Source organism: Excalfactoria chinensis, chromosome 19 (genome assembly GCF_039878825.1).
Source record: "Excalfactoria chinensis isolate bCotChi1 chromosome 19, bCotChi1.hap2, whole genome shotgun sequence".
NCBI classification, from domain to species: domain Eukaryota; kingdom Metazoa; phylum Chordata; class Aves; order Galliformes; family Phasianidae; genus Excalfactoria; species Excalfactoria chinensis.
The window spans coordinates 3243381-3265544 of record NC_092843.1 but is presented as its reverse complement, the minus strand read 5'-3'; the positions used below and the strand labels follow the sequence as shown (position 1 = coordinate 3265544).

Below are 22164 nucleotides of genomic sequence, written 5' to 3'. Positions count from 1 at the left end.
ACATAATGACTCACATTCATGATATTCCATCACTGAGGAAAACTGCTAAGAATGGTCCGTGTGTGAAATAATTCCTTACAGAAACACGGAGTTGGAAAAATAATCACTGATTAGACCTTAAAAATAGTTCACTGCATAACATGACAAAAAGCACAAACAAAGGCTCATTCAAAGAACACAGTCATTGTTCTCCTACACTGTAATAGTTATAATTTCACCATGACGAACACCAGACATTAAGATTAAGCTAACACTGGTGTTTTTCTTTTGCTTTTTTTTTTTTTTTTATATATTTTTAATTATTTTTGTGTTTTTTTGTGTTTTTTTTTTTATATTTTTTTTTTTTCCTTTTTAAAAACAAAATCATATATCATCATTGCATGTCACTATAGCAACATCCATAACAGATCAGTTTCGTTACGATCACTATTTGGTAGAGCAAACTTGAAACCCCCGAAAGAAAAATAAATTAAAAAAACAAAACAAAACAAAACAAAAAAAAACCTTTAAAAAATCGTTTTGTTTTTGAAGACTATTTTTTTCTTTTTTGTCATAGGAATACATAACATCTACAGTATAAGTTAATAAATTTCAAGCTACTGTATAGAAATACGACACTAGCATGCACAATATTGTATCAATAGAGTAATGGAGCAGTAATCATTTCACTGGAGACAGTATCATAGGCAAGTGCATCTCTTAGAAAATGAAAGAAACCATTCAAGCTGCTTCAAAATCAACCCCTGGCCCCGCTCCCCTTCGAGCCCTCTTGTGCCACCTCTCCTGTCTAAGTTTCCTAAAGCAGCCACGAGCCAAAGCTGGAAAGGAAAGAAACAAAAACGAAAAAGAACCCGACAGGTTTTGTAATTCCAGTAAATCGCTTCCAAATTAAACAGCCGGGACGACACCGCTCACTGAACACCAAGGGGAAAAAAGAACCAAAGGGAAGGAAGGAGCCTACACAGATCCTCCAGTCCATGGCGCTTCGCTTTACAGCCCGGGTACGGCGCTATGAAGGCACCCTAAGGAGCAGCTGTGGGGCCCGTGGCGTTGCTGTACCGCTCAACTCCCCTCCCTCACCCACTGCGGGATGGGGAAAGCACGCGGCTCTGGGCCGGAAGCTCCGTGGGGCAGCAGTGAACTTCCAACAGTTAAGTAACAAAATCCACTCAAAAATGGGGTAAATATCTGCTAAGCAACTCAGATGGCCCTCTCCCACCCCCCGCCCGGATAAGAGATTTGGAAAAGGTTTTGTTAAGAAGAGAACTAAGTTCCTGGGCTCCCGATGCTTGATAGAAATGTCTATGATTGTAGCTCTTCCCTTGAGGATTTCTCTACCAAATTAGTTTCTAAGCTCCTGAAGTTCACTCATTACACCACAAGCTTCCCCAGGAGAAAGAAATCACACCTGGCTTCCCTGGTGACAAACAAGGGAGCCCGGGTGCCTGAGATCTGCTGACAAACCTCATGGTACAGTGGGAGAAAGTCAGGCAGAGTGAAATGGCAGTGCAATCCCTGAGGAAGCAGCTGTGGCACCTTAAATCAGGATGGTCTTTGAAATACCAAACACAGTACATGACATACAGACCTGAATTCTCTTTTTTTTTTTTTTTTTTTTTAATTATTATTATTATTATTTTTTATTATCTTTTTTTTTTTCTTTTTTTCTTTTTTTTCTTCTTTTTTTTTTTTTTTTTTTTTCCTTTTCAGTGGCATTTTTAAGTTTAAACACTTTCCCCCTTTTCCTAATTAAGTTCTTAAACCTTTTGCTGTGGACTAAAATAGTTTAAACAGCCGCTAGCCAAGCACCTGTTAAGCTGTTGACCGAAAACTAGAGCAGCTTTGATGTTCTTGGGGCAGGCAGTCTTCTTGCCTTGGGAGACACAGAATAGCTAAAAGCCAGTCCACAGGCGAGGACTGATCAGGAAGGCAAGCCAAAAAGAACCAGCAAAAGAAAACAAGACAATCAAAGGCTTGATGTCATATGGCTGTAATGTAGAAATACTGTAAACTGCAATTTAGTGTTAATACTGTAAGCTACCCTAAATATCTTTTCACACACACACACAAAAAAGAAAGATTAAATGGCCTAAATCCCAGGGCTTTATGAGCCCCAAACTCTTTAGTCGTTTTCTTAATTATTAATTATGATTCCTTTTCAATGTGGGGATTTGAAGCGAGGCCCGGACAGGCAGAGCGCTCCGGTACGGACACACGGCACGTGAACTGAGGAAAGAAACGCACAAAGCCTTACTGGAACCACAGAACTTCCTTTTGTGTTGCTTTTCTTAAAAACGAGGGCCATTCCGTTCCAAGTTAATTCATCTTAAAACCCTTTTATTTCTAGCAATAAAGTTAAATTAAAGACAGCTCCACTTGGATTAATAATCTACAGAACAGTCCATATGCCAGTGAGGCTGCTATTCCATAACCAGCACAGCCAGCCTGACTTTCCACTAGTGGTGTTTTGGCAATAATGTCAAAGAGGCAATCAAAGACAGGTGGTGGGGGCCTCCCAGGGAAGGTGTCCCCTCCCGTTCCCTCCCCCACCCCTGACCCCCCCCACTTGTGGGAAAAAAATAAAGACTGCAGTAGTTAGCATCAGCGTGCGGCTGCCAGTCCATCTGGGGGTCTAATTGTTGCCTTCTCCGCCGTCGTCGTCTTGCTGATCGCTTGTCCAGAGCGTTAGGTTGTCACGGAGGAGCTGCATGATGAGCGTTGAGTCCTTGTAGGAGTCCTCGTTGAGGGTGTCCAGCTCGGCGATGGCGTCGTCGAACGCCGTCTTGGCCAGGTGGCAGGCCTGCTCCGGCGCGTTCTGGATCTCGTAGTAGAAAACGGAGTAGTTGAGCGCCAGGCCGAGCCGGATGGGGTGGGTCGGCTGCATGTGCTCCTTGCTGATCTCGTGGGCCTCGCTGTAAGCCTTCTCCGAAGACTCCACCACGGTCGCCCTCTTCTCACCGGTGGCCACCTCGGCCAGGTAGCGGTAATAGTCCCCTTTCATCTTCAGGTAGAAGACTTTGCTCTCGTACTGTGTCTCGCTGCAGTTCTTGATCAGGTAGTTGTCCAGCAGGCTCAGCACGTCCTGGCACACGGCTTCCAACTCCTTCTCGATCTTCTCACGGTAGGCCCGAACCATTTCGATCTTCTTCTCATTGCCATCAGCGGAGGTCTTCTGCTCGATGCTGCTGATGACTCGCCAGGACGAGCGCCGTGCCCCCACCACGTTCTTGTAGGCGACGGACAGGAGGTTCCTCTCTTCATTGGACAGAGGCTCGTTCAGTTCTGTCACCTGTACCAAGAGAGGAAGAGAGAAAAGAGACTCGGGTTAACCACGGGGCCACTCACTGTTTCTCATCACAATTCATCACTGCAGTGCTCCATGTAGGAGTGGGAGAACGGAGCCGGCCCAAACCCCAGCATCATAAAGGTTGGAAAAGGCCTCTCTGACCATTTAAGTCTCATTGGAGCCATGGGTTGATGGTTGGACTTGACAATCTTAGAGGCTGGGATCTGTTCAAGGTATCCTCCATCTTAGAAATATCAGTGTTTTCCAGAATGAGAGAAATCCCAGAGGAAAAGGGTGCGTTTCACCTGAGGGAAGATGCTGATGAGAGGAAGCACTGAGATGGGTGGTGACGTTCTAGAGTTACAAGCTAGCTGAATGGATTAACAAGACGGAAAATTCAGCTACGGCGTGTTCAGCTTTTCCATTTCCCATGAGCATTATACATTCTTTTGAGATGCCAAAAGAATACGTTAGATGTTAAAATTACAGCTGCCTAAGGCATCTACGGAGATAAGGATTTGAAAGCTCACGTGGCAAGAGCATGTTCTTCCCACATGGGATTTTCTTCATTGACAATAAGAGTGTTAATGCACAGTATCTCTTCCCCCTGCCTCACATAGCACAGCACAGAGCAGCCGAGATGATGGAGCCATAGAATCAAAGCTCACAGACCCCAAATCCAACCTGGCCCACCATGAACAGAATCTGTTCCCCAAACCCATCTGTTTTGCCTGCTGAAGGTGTCCTGCCACACCGGAGGGATGCCAACCGAACAGAACCTACGAGATCCCTGCGGGACCCTTCCAACCCAGGCAGACACTCCTGCGAGGATGAGGTCATGGTTTGTACATGAAAGGCTTCTGCAAATACTGAGTCATTCACGGCAACGCTGACGGGGGCAAGGTTTGCTCTAGGCCTAGATAACCGTGGTTATGACGGTGATCAGGAAGCAGAGGGATCCGGCTGGGAGGGGAGCCTGACTCAGCCCAGAATCTCATTTGGGCAGCCTGGAACAACACACACACCATCACTGAGTGAGCAGGGAAACGGGCACTGGGTTAGTGAGGGCACAGCCCTCATGACTGTAGAGATACTGCAATTGAAAGCCCTATTTCAAAGCTCCCCAAGCACAGTTATGGTGCCCCACTGCCCATAGGTTGTCCATTCTTGGAGATGGGAACAAGATCCTGATCCAAGCAGCCCCACTCTGGTAAGCGAGTTGGGACTGGGGACATCCAGAAGTCCCAACCCAACATGTTCTCTTGCAACCAGAAATCCAGACGGTCCAACACTGACTGCTACACCACAAGAGACGTGGCAGCTCAGTAGAATCATTAAGGTTAGAAAAGGCCTCTAAGACAATCCAGTCTAACCCCAACCCACTCCCACCATGCCTGCTAACCATGGCTATCCATGCCACATCTCCACGACCTCCAGTAGAGCTTCTGTCTTGACTAGTCATAGGGCTGACTCTCAGCAAGATGCTCCCTGTCCAACTACACCAGTTTCAAGCATGGGCCGGGCAGGTGAATCTTAAATATGCCCACAGCCACGTCTGCAGATATTCATACAGAAAGCATACTGCAGAATTAGATTTACCTCCTCCCACCAGGAGTCTTGTAGAAGGACAAATTTATTAAAGCTACGGGGAGTTTCATGGGATTATCTTTGCCATAAACATTTTAAATTTGAAGCTATTAAGGATAACAGAAGAAAGACGCCTGTCAAAATCCTTTCCAAAAGCAAAAACCAACCAGGCTGACAGATGGAACACACACCTGTGGAGAACACAAAGATTTCTCTAGGGAGCTGGTAGGGGAGTTATCAAAGCAGAAAGGGGACCTTGTTAAGCACATAACTCCTTTCTGGGAATTAAGCACGTAACTGGGAGCAGCACCAGGCTTCCTGCAAGATGCAGCACTGCTGTGATGCACTGAAAAGATACCTTTGGTGTTTTACTCCCCTGGCTGGCAGCACACAGAGCAGCCTTGCACTGCAAGTCCCAGTAAGCACCAAGCTTTGTTTCCCTGCATATCTACAGGGTTGAGCTCCCTACAGCAACACAGCTAATGCAGCAGCTCCCTCTGGACAAAGCCTGCTGGAAGTTTAGGGTTTCTGCTGCTTAAGTCTGGAGATTTATAGACCTGCAAAGCCCTCTGCTTAGCAGCAAAGCTCTCCGCAGGCAGCACGAGCCCAGAGAAGGTTCTCCCAGCTTCTCTGCTGCAGCTGTGAGCTGTGACTCAGCGCTACGCTCCAGCCCTGGCAGGCTCCCCACATGCTCAAGTGTCACGTTGCAGCCAGGGGAAGGCTCAGCTTTATATGGAAAAGCCAATACACAAACCTTCACCTGCCCCTAAAGTCGAGGTCTGAGCTCTCTGAAAGCTGCCCTCGAAGCCTTCCTTCCAGAAGCATCCTAATTAGTGGGCTTCTTTGGGACCCACAGGGAATGTCTGCTCATGGTCTTATTCCAGGGCTCCATTCTGCACTCCACCCCTCACATAAGCGATCAGTTCTGGGTAACACATACCCTTCAGACACAGCGATGCAGCAGAGATGCTGATGGAATGTAGCTTTACCCACTTATTCTCACACACGTAGATTTTCACTGACATTTGATGACTAAGTGCCCACCTTTATGGCTGCTACCTAGTTTTGATGTCTTATCTTAAAGCATGCAACAGAGCAAGCTGAAGAGACCCAGGCATTCCTCCCTTGGAGTACCATCAACATCCAACAGCTTCATCCATGTCATAATCCACAGCACCGTCCTTCTGATTGCCCAGAAGAGATCTTGAGCCTCTGAAGACACCAGACACCTACAAAGCCTACACAGCTGAGGACCCCCTGTTGGCTGCAACACACCTCACCCTGCACAGAACCAGCAGCAAAGAACAGTTTCTCCTTGAATGCCCAAGAGCTGTCCCAGTGTGCTGTTGGAAAGATGCCTTTCTCAAGCTCTGTCCTACTTCAACACGTGGTAGGCGTGTGTTAAACCAGATCTAAATCAAGAATCTTACCAGACTTCACAGGTTCAGGTCCTCACCCATTTTCCAGCCTCCTCTCTGACGTTATGCTTCTAAAATGGAAGCTGTGCCATAAGGGTTTCTCTCTCCTTCTGACCTCCTCCACTGTCCCCAGTGCTCATTTTGAGTGTGTTTTAGGGAACTCTATGCCACAGATCAGCCCCTCCCCCTCCCCTGGACTAAACCAGAAAAGCACACTCAGGCTGTGGGCAGAAGTTAGTTCCCCTCTGCTGCCCCATTCAACTCTTTCAGTATGAGTAATGGCATCCTGGTTCCCATTTTGAAGCTCGCAGGGTTTGCTTCCATCACAAGATGAGGAAAAAGCTGAAGGCACACGGAGGCACGACGGACAGTTCTGCCATTAAGCTCCAAACTGCCCAGGATGCATCGAGGGGCAGCGTCTGGAAAGTCAAACTACTTATTACTCATAGCATAACTGGATCTCAGGTGCTACCAAGGGACTCCAGACGCTGATTAGGATCTCTACATGCTCCTCCAGTTAACAGGAGCTTTCATCAGGCCCTGCAGCCCTTATTACTTAAGGAGACTTTGAACCACCTGAGACAAAGTCTGCAAATTGAGAGGTATATGAAAACCAAGAGCTCATTCATTTATTGGCCTCTGCAGCTCAACAACTACTTAAGCCAAGTGAATTTCATCACACAGCACACGAGTCTGACTGTCCTTAGAGCCTGCAGATCTACTTCTACTTGCTTGAGTGGATTTAAGTGAGACAAAAAACAAGTTTCAGGTACGTAGATCACTCCTACCTTAAGTTTCTGCATGCAAAAGGTCATAAGGGAACTGTGGTGAGAAAGCCAGTGACAGAGCTCTGCGCAGTCCCCATTCTGCATATAACAGTGCTTCGTTACAGCTCCTTATCTGCAGAGCTGCAGTTCCAATGTCTGGTCTAACGGCTCCGTTTTTCTCACTGCAGAACACCTGGGTGCCAAAGATTTGCCTCTCTGGTTCTTCTGCAGCTTTCCAGATAGGGCAGGCACAAGGGAGCACATCCCTCTGCTCTCTGGACATGGCCTCCAGGTACAGCATTGGGCCCTCCAACATGCCATGACCGCTGGCTTGAAAACAGTCCAGCCACCTGACAGAACCATTTGAGTTGGAAGAAACCCTTAAAGGTCATGTAGTCCAACCCCCTGCAATGAACAGGAGTATAGAATTATAAGGCTGGAAAAGACCACCAAGATCATCTAGTCCAACCATCAACAGCACACCCACCAAACCACCACCAGCAGACTTCTATAGCTAGATCATGGTGCTCAGAGCCCCATCCAGCCTGACCCTGAACAATGATGTCTGGTAACTTGCCTTAATTCTGCTGTCTAGTTGTTTCATCTTCCATTCAACACTTCTCAACTCATTCTTGACCGGTGGTATAAATTTCCTCTCTCTCCAGCATGGTCACAACTGGAGGGAGTAACCCAAGGTTGGACAAGGTGTATGCATTTCAAGTGCATTCAAGCTACACACCACTTCTGATTCAGCACAGGGAGCTGCACCCATGGCCAGTACTCACTTTGAGTCACTAAGGAATTAGAGCACAAGCTCTGCTTATGTTCCTCACCCTGGTTCCCGTTGGCCTTACAGAAAGGCAAGCTTTTGAACCAGGTGAGAAGATGCCACAGGACAGCTCATGGCTGCCACTAGCTGCCTCACACCTATTAAAAACTCTAGGGAAAACCATCCATCTCTGTTATCTAACATCCTCCTCCGAGCAGATGGAGAAAGCAGCAAGTCAAGCCACATCAGCTGAGCATTCAGAACTGGCAGTCTGGGTACATCACGCTGTCTCTGACAGATGGGATACCAGCACCTTTGCCTGCTAACTACAAAAAGAACAGAAGGATGTTAAGTTATCCCTTCCCCAAGACATGACAGGCTGGCAACAACATCTGCCCCCTTTTGCATCTCTGCAGGTAGCTCTGCAGCAGCCCAGGAACACCACCCTGCTCCACTGCTCTCCTGCCTCCCATGACCCAGGTTGCTCACCTTCTGCATGAGCTCTCTGCTGAGGACCAACACAGCAGCATGACACTGCCACGGCAGCTAAGATAAAGTCTTGCAGCACGCCATAAGGTTTAATAGCTCATCTTTTGAAAGTGAAGCCAATTCAGTGTTTCTAAAGGCTGCACAAAGGAGCTTCTCCAGGTGCCAACTGAACAGCTCGACAAATAACTGCAGCCCTTTCCCCAGCAGCATTTTCATACATGTTTAAAGAGTAGCCCATCTACTCATGGGATTTTCAACCGAAGAAACCATCTGTAGGGCTACCACTGCTAAGCCTTACAGCAGTAAGACTCTGCAAGATGTGCTTTTTGTTCCCAGTTGATGGCAGAACAATAAAATCAAGCCAATGCTGGAGATAACGTGGTGCACAAGCAGGGACAAGCTAGATAAACAAACTGAGCTCCATGGCAGGGAGGGCGTGTGATGCTGCATGGGAGCATTAGCTGCTTAAAGACTTACCTCACAGCTTCTACAAGCACTAATCGGGCTCAGCTCCAGCCCCACCGCTGGGCAGCAAGCAACCTGCCACCAGATCACTGCATCCCACCCAGAGCTTCATGTGCCACAGCAATGTGAGATGTTTGACCCTGATAAGGGGTCCAAAAAGGGATAGTGTTGTGTTGTACCCACAAACGACTCAGGTGTACTGAGAGGACAGCCATTGTGCTATGGGCAAGTGTCTCCTTCCTGCTCACACGGCCTCCTCCTGCAAAGCCAAGTGCTGCAGCTGGCAGGCTGCTGCTCCAGCACGATGAAATGGGAGAAGGTGACACCAGGCAGAGGGCTCCCTGCAGCCAGCGCATACGGCTTTTAACTGCTTCGTTTCATCTCACCTAAATGCTATGGGGAAGTCTGCTTATTGCACATCAAGGGAAGGGGGGGGTAAAGAAAGAAAAAAAAGCAAACAAACAAGATTTTTTTTTGCTCTAGGTCTTTCGATCTGCAACATGTTCTACCAGATTAAGCAAGAGACTTTGCAGATTGCCCAGGTGGACTCCGGCACGCCAGCTCCACCATAGGTTTCATTTCCGCAGCGGTGAGTAAGGTGATTATCCCTCCAGATGTACTTTGCACTCCCCTGCTTCAGGGATTTCAGGCTTGATCTTCCACACCTCTAGCAAAGATAATGTTATTTCTTGAATGAACTTGAAGAAAAGCAATTCAAGCTTTTGCCCTGGCAGCTTCCTGGAGCTTGGTTTTGAATAGTTCCCCTTATGAGGTGGGTCACTTCACTTATCCCACCGGGCTCCAGCCACCTCCTCCAGCCCTCTGAGGATGCCTGAGGGGCTCTGAGCTCACGGCAGGTGGCACAGCCAAGCACAAGAAGCCACAAGGAAATGAAGAATTCATTCCACGTAACGAAGCCTGACAGCATCAACAGACAAAGCTCCGACGAGTTCCCAAGCTGGGTGTAAATCAAAGCCTGTTAATCCTCCCCAAGTCCTCATTCACTGCCGCATACTAAGCATTAGCCTTTTTACAAGTGCAGATCTCCTGCAGCAGTTTTCAAGCATAGCTGTTAGCACACTGCACAGCAACAGCTTCTCCAGCTACTATTAATAAACCCGATGCTGCAGAGAAGCACAACTGTCCAAACAAGACGTCCATCAGCAACCTAGTTCACTCTTTGGCTGAGACTTCTCACCAGTATTTCCCTACAGCCGTGCTGAATCCACCTTAAAGAGGAATCAGCAGCACCCTGACACGCCAAGAAGCTTTGCCCGAGACGTAAGCAAAGACACGTCCCAAGCAAGCCAACTCATCCAGCAAGATCAGAAGGAATTTGCAAACAATTAAGGAATGCTTTGTACTTTGAGTCCTCGCAGACTTGCGTATGTCCAAGCGCAGCCGCCTCCAACGCCCATAGGCTGCCTCCATGCAACATCTCCTTTAGCGAAGAAAAGCATTAAGTCCTCTAATCCCTAATCCGCGGATCACTTTAAGGGAATCTCATGCCATCAGGGATATGTTCTCTGGTTACCCTCCTACTGTCATTAACTAATGTATTGCTCCTGGTCACCGGATCGCCAGTCGCAGGCCAAAACTCAGGTTGTTTAATATCTAACCAAGCGTGTGCTGGGTCATCCTTGTGATGTCACTAAAGCTAACCTAGCATAGCAAATAAAGACCTCAATACTTCCTCTCCCTATTGACTGCTTTTGTCTTCCTTCCTGCTCTGCAACTGCTGCAGATCACTGGCTCCACACACACTGTGCAGTCACACTGTGACTGCTGCGTTTCCAGCTGCCTGACCCCAGCACAAGGCCAGCAGCAGTGGGCATGGAGCAGGGCTGGATGGACACGCTGCTCAGCCCTGCTGCCTTTCTGCAGCTCCTTGGAGCACAAAGCCCCACAGCAGTGCCAGGACCCCACGTCTCAATGCTGAGATCTTGCATCTTGACAGCCGTGCTCCGGAGGGAGGAGCAGGGCCTCTTGCTTCAAAGAAGAAATGCCTTTAGAGCAGAAGTGGAAGTCTTTTTGTCAGCGTTTTCCATAGTTTTCAGATGGCAGGAGGGAGCCTGTTCATTAGCTGAAGCAGACAGGGAGGAACACACAAGAGAAAGCTGAATTAGCAGCACTGGCTGTGAAGGAGACAATACTACATGAAACACACTGCTTCTGGGTTTCCATCCTTCCCTTTTTCTACTTGCCCTGGGCTGAGTGCAGGTTATGAAGCCTCCCATATGCTGCTGAATGGCCCAGCTTGCTGCACAGCACAGGGACAGGAGGTGATGTGGGTCCCAGGAGGGTCCCTTCCCTCAGTGACCCAGGAGGTCACTGCCTGCTCAGGACAGCCCAGCTGGCTCAAGCAATGCAGTGCTCCACAGGGCTGGGTGCCCAGAAAGCCATTTTATGTCTGCAAGGGAAGGAGATCCCACAGCTGCAATGATGAGGAGCCGCAGAGGCAGCAGCACAGCATTTTATCTCACCACTGCCAGCACGAAGGCACTCATGGCCATTTATCTGCACAACCTTAAGACGAGATGGAGGTTGCACAGGCTGAAAGACAAACACTGTATCTTCACCAGTACAGCCACCGATTCACAGCCGCTTCCCCTTCATCACTGCAGGCTCTACAACTGGTTTCCAGCTATCGCCTTCCAGCACAGCAGCCACTGGTAGCAGAAACTGATGAGTTCAATGTCTACTGTTTTAAATGGAATTTTTCTTCATTTTTTTTTTTTCAGATTGCTATTTGTCTGCAGTCTCATTAATCTATCAGAAGGGACAGAGGCTTCAGCCAAGGACACACTAGGTTATTTACCTTCCCAATCCAAGAGAAAAAGAACTAAAGAAGGGCTGGACAGCAAAGGGAAAAGGTCCCCAACCAGTTAGCACAAAAATGCTCCCTAACAGCATTGCTTCATAAGAAGCCATCTTGTGATGCAGAACATTAAGGTGCAGAGGAGTGCCTGGAAGCATCAAGGTGCATCAGCTGCGCAGAGATGGCTGCAGCCCTGCATCGCAGCTTGGTGGTGAAGCAGAAGATGGTGCCTGTATCTCATCAAGGCTGACAATGAAGAAATGCTTGGGGAGGCAAATGCTGCTGTTCTGTGCTTTGTCCTGCAGTTATTCCACTGTGTGTTTCTCATTGGCGGTCACCAGTCAGGAGGTGGAGGCGGGCAGAAAAGCATGAGCTCAGACAAAGCCACCTCCCAGGCAGCAGCTGGTTCCTCCAGCATGGGGAAGCAGATAGAAAACCTTGGGGTTTTGTTCTTTCCTTCAGTATGTACCACTGCCTACAATCTTAATGCATTCATCCCTTTACTTGACATAAAACTGCTTAGAATGGAAGCTGAAGATCTTTGCTGTGGAGTCCATGTGTCACACTGCCAGCTTTGTTCCTGTCCACAAACCCGCTCTCCTCTCCCCTCCACAGCCCTACAGCTGCACCATGAGGCAACGCTGCTCCTTTTATCCTCAAGTCAGAGCCAGTAGGGGATCAGTTCCAAACTCTGAGCTGCAGCTAAAAGTACGTATCAATCAAAATGGAAAATGTGATGAGCACATCTCATCTTTCCTGATGACTGTTGGAGTAAAGATTCGGTCAGTGCTTCATCCCACCCCACCTGCAGAGCCCCCCAAAACACAGGTAGACTGGAATAGACCAAGCACAAGGAAGCATCAGTTCTGCAGAGAACTGTCACAGTTCTGACCAGGCTCCCACTATGGGCATTTTGTGCTTGCACTTACAGACCCACAGAACCATTCAGCTCAGAAAAGATCCCCAAGTCCAACCCCAACCTACGCCACCACATTCCTCACTGCCACATCCCCTGCTCTGGAACACCTCAATGGATGGGGACCCCCCCACCTCCCTGCATCACTGCTCTTTCTGACAATAAATGTTTCCTAACATTCAACCTGAACCTCCCCAGGCACAATTTACACCCACTTGTGAGCTTAAGCCCAGCCCAGTACTTTGGGGGGAGGCAGGAGAGCAGCTTGCTGGTACAGCAGGAACACTCAGCTCAGACCTGTGCACACCAACACTCTCCTCCATCTCAGATGGAATCACACTGTTTTCAGCACATCGGAACCATCAGGCTGCTCCTGCTCCATCCCCCTGGTTTGAGGCTCTGGAAAGCTGAGTACTAACAGCTAGACCAAGCCAGGCAATTAGAACGACTTCAATTTAAGTAATCCAGCAGTACATGCTGAAGAAGGGAGAGAGCAGAAGATAGAAAAGATGGGGATCCTCACATTATGGAAAGATCTTCCTGCTACCAGCAAGAGAAGGTAAAGGAACATGCTTGCTCCCCATCACAATGAGTCCCATATGGGTGGTGCAATCCATTACCTGCTGGCAGGAAGCAGGGCAGGCAGGAGCAGAGCACTGCCTGTACAGCCCTCCCTTGTCTTGCAGGCACCACCCAGCCACTCATGAGGACGGGTAAGGGGATGCCAAATGACATCATCCGGTTCAGATGAGACAAGCCAAGAATAGAGCACTTCAGCTCCAGAGGTCCCTGAGTTTTAAATTCAGAAGAAGAAAGAACAAGCAAAACAACTGCCATCAACCTTTCTGCACTTCCAGGGCTACCACCACACGACAGCCCTGCTGGCCAAGCCCCAAACACCAAAGGGCTCTTGGAGAGCACTGCCCAATAGCTTTACAGTCTTCATGCACCTATAGTATTTGCAGAGGGCCCTGCAGCTACAGCCAGCATCACAGCCTCCATCATTGATTTCCAAGAGCATATTCTGCTCCAACCACATCTAGCAGTTGTGCTTGATCCAAAATGGTCATCAATAAAGCTTGGCAACAAAGACAAACATAAAGAGAAACTTTAAAAGCTCGGGCTGCTGAAGACTGGTCAGCGAGCACAATTAATGCGTGCAATGCCCTGCTGAACTTGTACAGGGCATGGTGCTACCTGCACACAGCTCACCACAACCTCCTGAGATGCTGCTATTCAACCAAAGCCAACACAGCCCACAGATCATTGCCAGGACAGCAGGCTGTGATCAGAGCCATCCCTTTGACCCCAGTGCCCTCCACAAGGGGCACATCCTGCTCCCACCACACATGCTCTGCAGCATGGCTGAGATTTCTCTGGATGCCTCAAGAGAACCTTGCTGAACTGCCTGGGCAGCTCAGAATGTCACCTGTCCAGGCCTAGAGCACAGAAAGCTTGGGCCATGGGAGAGAGCAGAAGGAAGAGCAGTGCCCACCTGAGACACTTCTTCAGGCCCCCAATGAACCCTTCACGATGCAGCAAAAGAAGCAACTCTTTGTTAGATAGCAGCACACTCCCCATCTCTGTGCTGGAAATGGTTACATCGAAGCTTTCTACCACTCTCCAGAAGCTGCAAAGGGAGTTCACACTCCCTCCTTTGCACCTGCCTTCCTGGATGGGTCACTTAGCACTCCTCCACGAGCTGTCTTCCCACCTCACCCTTCTCCTCCTGCTTCCAGGACTTGCAGGATGACAGCTGGTGAGCAGCCACGGCAGAAACACACATTACTTTTGTCCTGTGGTTCTCCACCCTTGATCTCCTCCTCCGCCCACAACGGTCACTCACTGCACCAAGGCACGCTGTGCACAGAACATGCTGCTGCCCAGGCTCCATCTCCAGCACTCACTCCTCCACACCCAGCAGCTGATGCTCTGCACATCAGAGGGCACATCTTGGGTCCCCAGAGCCACACAACCACACGCTCCTCTTGCAGGGGACCTTCAGGTGGGCTGAAGGATTCTGAACACAGCCCCACCATTACACCGTATCTAAATGCAATGTGATAATCCTCTCCCTGTTCGTTTTCATTGACTCCTTTCCTACAAACGTTACACCATGTACCTTCTGTGCTCACCTGCGTGCTGCCCACAAAGGAGACAAGAGCCACGGGGGTCCCAGCATAAGGACAGCAAAACTATTAGCAGAGCCAAAGCCAAAAAGGCTTTAACCAAGGGCGTTATGGGCAGCACCATGCAGAAGGAAGATGGTGGCACTGCTGGCAGCCCATGAGCCAGTGGCATGCTTGGCAGCCTGGCACAGCCACTGCCCTGGGGACCTGCAGGGACTAGGAGCAGCCCAGACACACTACAGGGCTGATCTCATCCCTGCATGCAGGGCACATAAGGGACGTGGTCAAGGTCGCACACGTGCAAGGCCAGTGCATGGTCCAGCAACATCTCCCTCTGATCTCTGGCACTTAGAGCTACCACCTGTAGCTAAAATGTACACAGGAGAAACTACTGTGAGCCAGCCCATGGCTGCAGCAAGAGGCATTTGGTGATTTAGCAGACAATGAGAGCCCCAGCATACTGCTCTCTGTATATAAAAGCATCACAAACAGCCATTCAGCAACAAAGCAGCTAAACAGCAGGGCTGGATGCTGCGCAGTGACCTACCAGGTAACCACAACCTCAACAATGAGATCAAGCTGCGGAAAAATCAACCTCTAATGCAGATAATGACCACACCTGGCACAAGGGAAGCAGCTCAGCACCGTGCCCAGGAAGCAAGCAGACAGCAAGCTCCTGGTGCAGGGAATGCAGGCACAGGGAATGCAGGCATCACTGCGCTGCTCCCAGGAGGACGTGAGGCAGCCCTGCTCCTGCATTACCTTGGCTGGATGCAGCCTGCATGCTCTCTGCTACCACCTGGGTGCAATGCAGCTCGCAGCAGCGCATATGACATCACCGTGCGTTGCTACGGAAATGAGTGCGAGGTCACAAGCCTGCTGTACACCCAGAGCTGGGGGATGGGTAGGATCAGGGATAACCAAGTGTGACATGCCCAGTGCCGTGGGACCGAGATGGAGTTTGGGCAGCGTTGCACAGAAATGAGGAACAAAGCTCTCTGTCTTTTGTCTGCTGGGGCGGGAGGTGGTGGCGCTCCCGCTGGGAGTCATTTTCTTAGGGCCAAACAACGTGGAGACTGATAAGCAGCATTAAAACCCGGTTACTGTTTCACCAGGGCCGGGGAGGACTAAAAGGAAAAAATGCAAATATAATCTCTAACAACAACGTCGGGTTAGCGGCAGATCCCTGGTAAGCAAGCTAGGGAAACACATAGGGCAGAAATATGGCCACGAGCTCCACTGTTAAATCCGTGGGCATATCCCTGCCGGCTTTGTGCTAATGGCCGCGCCATCCATGTGCAGAGAGCTGCCGGGGCTGCTCACACAGCAGGCTCTGCCTTAAAATGGATAGATGCCGCCATCGGAAAATAGTATAAAATCCATAGGGCAGCAGTGGAATAGCCCGGCTGGTCTCATATGCTATTATCTGGTTTCGATTATCCATATTTCATTGCTTGAAAAGAGATCTCCTCCCTCCCCTCTCTGGGGCTGTGATGATTTTGTCTGCTTGATAAATGCAAGGTTATTGTCAAAATGGTGCAACACAGCCCACAGGGCTGCATCCAGCAGACTGCGACACTCCTAGATCAGCATTCCCTCCTCATCAGCAAGGGAGGACACCCCAGCTCCTCTGAAAGGTTCAGACCTGACTAAGGAGACAAACATAAAGCACAGTTTTCCCCTTTAAAGCACCCCCTCCCTCCCTCCACCCAGTCTAGCCTCTCTGCAATATGACAAATGCAGAATCTTCTGGAATGACTTGATCCTGCCTCCCACGATTGCTTTGTTTGCAAGATCAGATCAGAGATATGGGGTGGTTTTGTTGTTTCTTTTTTTTCCCCCCTTCTTCTTCTTTTTTACTTCTTATATTGTCAAAATGTCAGCATTGAAGGGGAGCGTTCAGTGTCACAAATCAGATCAGCCTGCTATATGCAGAGTCTTTATTTTAAGAGCGTGAAATGAATACAACATGACTCAATTCATAAATCTCGAAACAAGTGCAGCAAAAAATATAGGGAATAAATCAGAGCCCTGGCAGCTCAAAGCTCAGCTCTATGGGGTCAGGGGCACAGCAGCCGCACCGGGGAAGGGATGAACGGCAGCACGGGGGCAAATGGGGCAGCAAAGCCCCACAGCCTCACCCCATAGGGCTGGGAGAGGGGGAAGCACGGGCAGTGCCGCACCCCACGGGTGGCTCCTGCAGTAGGACATGGGCACGGCAAAGGGGGCAGGCAAAGGGGCAATGGAATGGGGGTCAGGGGACATGGATTAAGCCAAGGTGTAAGAGTTTGTGCACAGCACAATGGGTGGAGCACAGGATGGGGTTTGGGGACACAGACGGGGGCTGGGGACAGGGTTTGGGGCAGAGATGACACAAATGGGGCACGGTACCATAGAGGGGGTAAGGGATGGGGGATACAGCAAGGGATAAGAGAACACAGATGGGGCACAGCACAGAGCGGGAGACTAAAGGGATGGGGTGGGGGATGGGAAACATAGACCGGGCTAAGGATGGGGATCAGGGCAAGGGGGGAAGGGGGGACACAAATGGGGCATCCCATAGCGGATGGGGAAGGAAAAGGGACACAGATACGGCACAGTATGTGATGGAAGAGGCGGGGAAGTGGACGCACAGATGAGGCACAGCACAGAACGGAGGGGACAGAGAGCGGGGGACACGGAGCGGGCGGGGATAGAGGGCACGCGTAGGGCGCAGCACCGGGACGGACACGCGGACGGGACGGGACGGGCGGGGGGGGCGGAGGACGGGGATCGGGGCGGCGGGCACAGCGCGGAGCTCCGGGCTCAGGGCCCGCAGGCAGCACCGCCCCGGGCACCGGCACGGCCCGGCCCGACCCCGAGCGCGGAGAGACGGCGGGGAACGGAGGAGCGGGGGGGGGATGGGGAACGGATACTCACGTTCTTCATGGCGGCCGCCATGTCGTCGTAGCGCTCGGCTTGCTCGGCCAGCCGGGCCTTCTGCACCAGCTGCTCGCGGTCCACCATCTTCGCGGGGCCGGGAGGGGAAAGGGCGCGGAGGCTGCGGGCTGCGGGAGGAGGAGGAGGAGAGAGGAGGAGGAGGAAGGAGGAGGCGGCGGCTCCTGGCGCTGCTGCGGCGGTGACGGCGGTGGCGGCGGCTGCACCCGGAGCTGTGCGCGCGCCGCGGGCCACCACAACCCCCCTGCGGCCCCGCCCCGCCCCGCCCCGAGCCGCCCCGCCCACCCCCCGCGCGGGGCACGCCGGGATTCGTAGTCCTCCCCCTAGCGGCCCTCCGCGCGCCGCCTCCCCTCTCGGGACTCCATTTCCCAGCGCGCCCCGCGCGGAGCCGCGGCCCCTCCCGCCGCTCGCCACAAGATGGCCTCCCCCCGGGCCGCCCCCCCCGAGGCCCGCCCTGCCGGCAGCGGCGCCCCGCTGCTGATTCACCGCCCGCAGCGCCCTCAGCCCGCGCGGCGCCTCAGCGCGGCACAAAGAGGCCGCAGCCGCGTTCCCCAACGTCCGACCCCTCCACAAACCGAGCAGAAAGGCCGAAGGACAAAGCGGCCCTTCCAGCGCCGCCCTCTGTGGAGATGTGACCGCCGTCCACTCAGACGCGGCCTCCATCCACACAGCCATGGCTACCGGCCTCCATCCATCCACACAGCCATGGCTACCAGCCTCCATCCATCCACACAGCCATGGCTACCAGCCTCCATCCATCCCCACAGCCATGGCTACCAGCCTCCATCCATCCACACAGCCATGGCTACCGGCCTCCATCCCCACAGCCATGGCTACCGCGCGGCCGATGCCCACCCCATTGCTGATCCCTGGGCCTGCAGCTTTCCCTTGGCGCTGGGAGCCCTCATGGGCCTGTGGTGAGGTGGTCTGGGCTGAAAGCCCCCATAGAGCCACGCTGCTGTTTAGCACGGTGTTTAGCACATCCATCTCTGTCGGATAATGGCACATCCGTCCTCCTTGCTCCATCACCAGGAGTGAAAAGCAGAAGCAAAGAAGGTATTTCAGGTCGTTCACAAACACCATCTGGGCCCAGCAGGGCTGCCCACCACCACGGGCTCAGGTCTGCAGGCTGGACCTGGGGGAGCACCGTGTGTATGGAAGGCTGGTTCTGCACATGGATCCTTGGGCTGGTTTTGCACATGGATCCCTGGGCTGGTTCTGCACATGGATCCCTGGGCTGGTTCTGCACATGGATCCCTGGGCTGGTTTTGCACATGGATCCCTGGGCTGGTTTTGCACATGGATCCCTGGGCTGGTTCTGCACATGGATCCCTGGGCCTCGTGGAACTCAGTGCCTCCCCACGTGATGCTCCTGCAGGAAGGCACACAATTGCAACTGGCCCTGCTGGTCACTGCTATCCTATTGATGGGGGCTGTGTGTTTGGCTCAGGTTGAGAGAGTGCTGATGTATTCCTGGCCGTGCACTGCAGCGCTCGGTGCTTTTCACTACATGGACGACGTTCTTCCCCACCTCAGGTCAGGATGCAATATCCATCACGCTGTAAATCCTTCAGGGTGGCCATAATATGGAGCTGCAGTCTGTGCCTCTGCAGCATTCCCGGTGCACCATCCCAGCAGGGGAACTCACAGAGACCCAGAGGATGTGGGTCTGTCCTGCAGATGTCCCTGAAAAACCCAATAACCCTCATTCCACCTGCAGCTTTAAAATAGCTCTGGAGCACTTGGATGTGCCACTTTGTTAATTCCCATGGCCTGGAAGACAAGTCCTCCTCCTCACGTTCTCTTCCCTTCCCTGCTATGTGCTGCAAATGCCTTCTGACACTGCAAGGGAAGGCAGTAAATCCTCTCTGACTCGAAGACTCACTGCGGGCTGCTCCAAAAAGTTATCCTGAGCTCAGCCCTGCTGAATGCGGGGCCATAGGGATGGTGGCAATTGTGAATTGGGACTGGCTCTGAACAGCTGGGGCAGGGCCTGCGGTGATGTAGGATACCCCATGGAGGCAGAAAGGAAGCGGGGACACAGAGCTCGGGGTCGGAGGGATGGGAAGGAGGTGGGGTGGCTGGAGGTGGATGGAGGTAGAGGTGAAGGTGAGGATGGAAAATGGAGGTGGAGGACGATGGGGACCCACGGGGTGTAGGAGCAGCCCCAGACCCTGCGGGGATGCAGGGACCCAGCTGGCACACCGGATCCCCGCAGGGCATTAATAATTAAGCAGGCACACGGGGCTCGGATGTCAGCTCTTATTTAAGGAGTCGATATAAATACCTCCCAGACAGCGCTTATGGAGCACCTAAAAAAAGCCCTGCCTGTCTCAGTCCCTCCAGAAGCACCTCGAGCTCTGCAGGGCCGGTGGGCAGCACAGGGCAGGGTGAACTGCAGCCCCCAGGGCATTGCCTGAGAGGTGGCAGCACCTGGGGACGATCCCCCACCCGTGCCTCAGTTTCCCTTCATCATGCAGACCCGCTTTTGTCTTGCCAGGAGGCGTTGCCATCACGTGATGCAGGGCTGCAGTCTGGGTTAGGGTTAGGGGACACACTGCCAGAGCACCACCATCCCTCTGCTCACACAGGGGCCACCTCTCCTGCAGCACTGCAGATGTCCCCGTGCAGTGGGGGCTGGGGGACCTGTGGGGGTCCCAGAGCTGCCCCATCCGTATCGGTGGAGAGGGCCAGGCTGACACATGGGAGCACAGGGACAGACAGGACCCAGGGTGTAGCTGGACTCCCATCACTCCCACGGCATCCCCCCATGGGCATCGCCCCATCCTCCCTCCCCTCCTTCCCCTGCACGCTGTGGGCTGGGGAAGGACGGGGCTGTCACATCCGTCCCCATCCGAGGCTGCAGGCGAGCTGCTTGCTGCAGTCTGGCTGCGCGGCTCTGCAGCGTGACTCAGCACAGCCTCACCCCGCAGCCGGCCCTACGCCCCACATCATGGGGGGCACACACACCCCATCTTGGTGGTACCCTCCCCATCGCCTGCCCCACATCCCCCCCCCCAAGAGCAGCACTGCTCCCCTTGCTGCAGCTCTCAGCCTCTCGCAGGCTTTAGGAGAAAGGATTTTTTACACGTATTGTTGTTTTATTTCCCACTGTGGGGGGATGGGAGTGAAAGATGCTGGAGGCGCATGGGAAAACATGGGGATTTTTAAAGCATTGGGGGGTTGGTTGCCCAGTTTGGTGTCTCGTGGGCACAATGTGTTTCCCCTCTTTCCATGACCCTGTGTGGGGGAGGGGGATGAGTGATCCCATGTCCCCACGCACAGAGCCCCACTGCAGGGCAGGAGCTGTGCTGCAGGGCTGTGATGGCCGCACGTGGGGACAAAGCACAATGCAGAGAGGAGAGAGCCCGGCCTGACCCTGACAGCAGCTGTCAGCCGCAGGGAGAGCCTGGCGGGTGTCCCTGGTGAAGGTGACAAAAGGGGACAGCCTGCTGGGGACAAGGACAGCGGCTCGGAGCGGCTGATCCTGCCCGGGTTGAGCGGGGCGTGCAGCCAGCCCCAGAGCTGAGCCAAAATAGGGGCTGCTGCGTGGGGTCAGGAGGGGAGCGTGGTGGGACTGGGCAGGTTGTTGCCGTGCATCTCCCCGAGGGGAGGTGATGATGGTGTGGGCTGTAGGACGGCTGCGAGCCGGATTTTGCCGGCGCTCGGCAGCCCACGTGGGACTGCTGTGCCATGGGGGAGAGAACAAATCAAACAACTGCGAGAGAAAGGATGATGGATGGGATCTGCGAACGTGGGAGGGAGTCCGTAGGGCGGCGGGGAGGGGGAGCAGCACCGACCTCGTGCAGCCCCCCACCAAGTGCAGGGGGTGCAGCCTCCCCGCAGCCCCCCCCCCCCCTTGGCCGCTCTGCCTTCAGCAGCGTGCTAATTGCACCGGTGACTTTGCAGATCCCAAAATAGCAGCTGGCTGCGCCGAGCTGACGTCACCGTGAGACGTGGGGAAGGAGGACAACGGCACGGGCTGGGGGCCCAACCAGGAGCACAGCGATGCCTGCAGCCCACACCCACCCCACAGCAGCCGTGCAGTGCTGCTTGTCCCCTTGTCCCCCTGCCATGAGGGTACAGCCACTGCTGGGGGAAGGCAGGCGGTGCAATGGGGCAAGAGTGCAGGCCAAGGTGACCCAGGGGGTGCTGGGATGCTCGCTGGGCCCCGCTGTGACTCACCCCAGCTCCTCTGGTTATAGGTGCACAGATTGCCTTTGGGAGGCGTGGGGGCACCTTGGTGCCGTGCATCCACCTCTCTGTGAGGGCAGCGCATCCTCCACTTCATGCAGCACTCAAAGAGGCCTTGTGCTGGTTCCCAACTGGACCCCGTCCCTCCCAGCAGCACCCTGAGCAGAGATCCCAATAGCAGCCCCACTCAGCATCCCTGCCCCAGGACCCCATCATCTCCATCCCCACCCCAGGCTGTTCCCAGCCTCTTGCAGCTCTCGAGGTGCCCCCATTCCCAGCAAGGAATTATTCTGGAACGCGGCAAAATAATTAAAGCCTCCTCCATTTCCCCTTGCTCATTTGTGCTCCTTCAGCCTGGATTAATGGGTCTCCTCTCCACCAGCGCAGAC

General features: G+C 52.6%; 1 protein-coding gene across 1 annotated transcript; it reads right to left on the bottom strand.

Moving 5' to 3' along the window:
* Positions 1–259: 259 nt before the first annotated feature.
* On the bottom strand, positions 260–17789 carry YWHAG (tyrosine 3-monooxygenase/tryptophan 5-monooxygenase activation protein gamma). The gene is made up of 2 exons (XM_072353291.1): positions 17564–17789; positions 260–3289 (listed from the first exon to the last, which is right to left on the bottom strand). The coding sequence occupies exons 1-2, from the start codon at positions 17648–17650 to the stop codon at positions 2633–2635; spliced, it is 744 nt and encodes a 247-aa protein (XP_072209392.1). The 5' UTR covers positions 17651–17789; the 3' UTR covers positions 260–2632.
* Between the last annotated feature and the right edge of the window lie 4375 nt (positions 17790–22164).

Bases quoted from the DNA above. Each gene is read 5' to 3' on its own strand.
- YWHAG (XM_072353291.1), bottom strand. From the start codon at position 17,650: ATGGTGGACCGCGAGCAGCTGGTGCAGAAGGCCCGGCTGGCCGAGCAA. The intron at 3,290-17,563 runs GTGAGTATCCGT...CTCTTGGTACAG, and splicing joins TGGCGGCCGCCATGAAGAAC to GTGACAGAACTGAACGAGCC.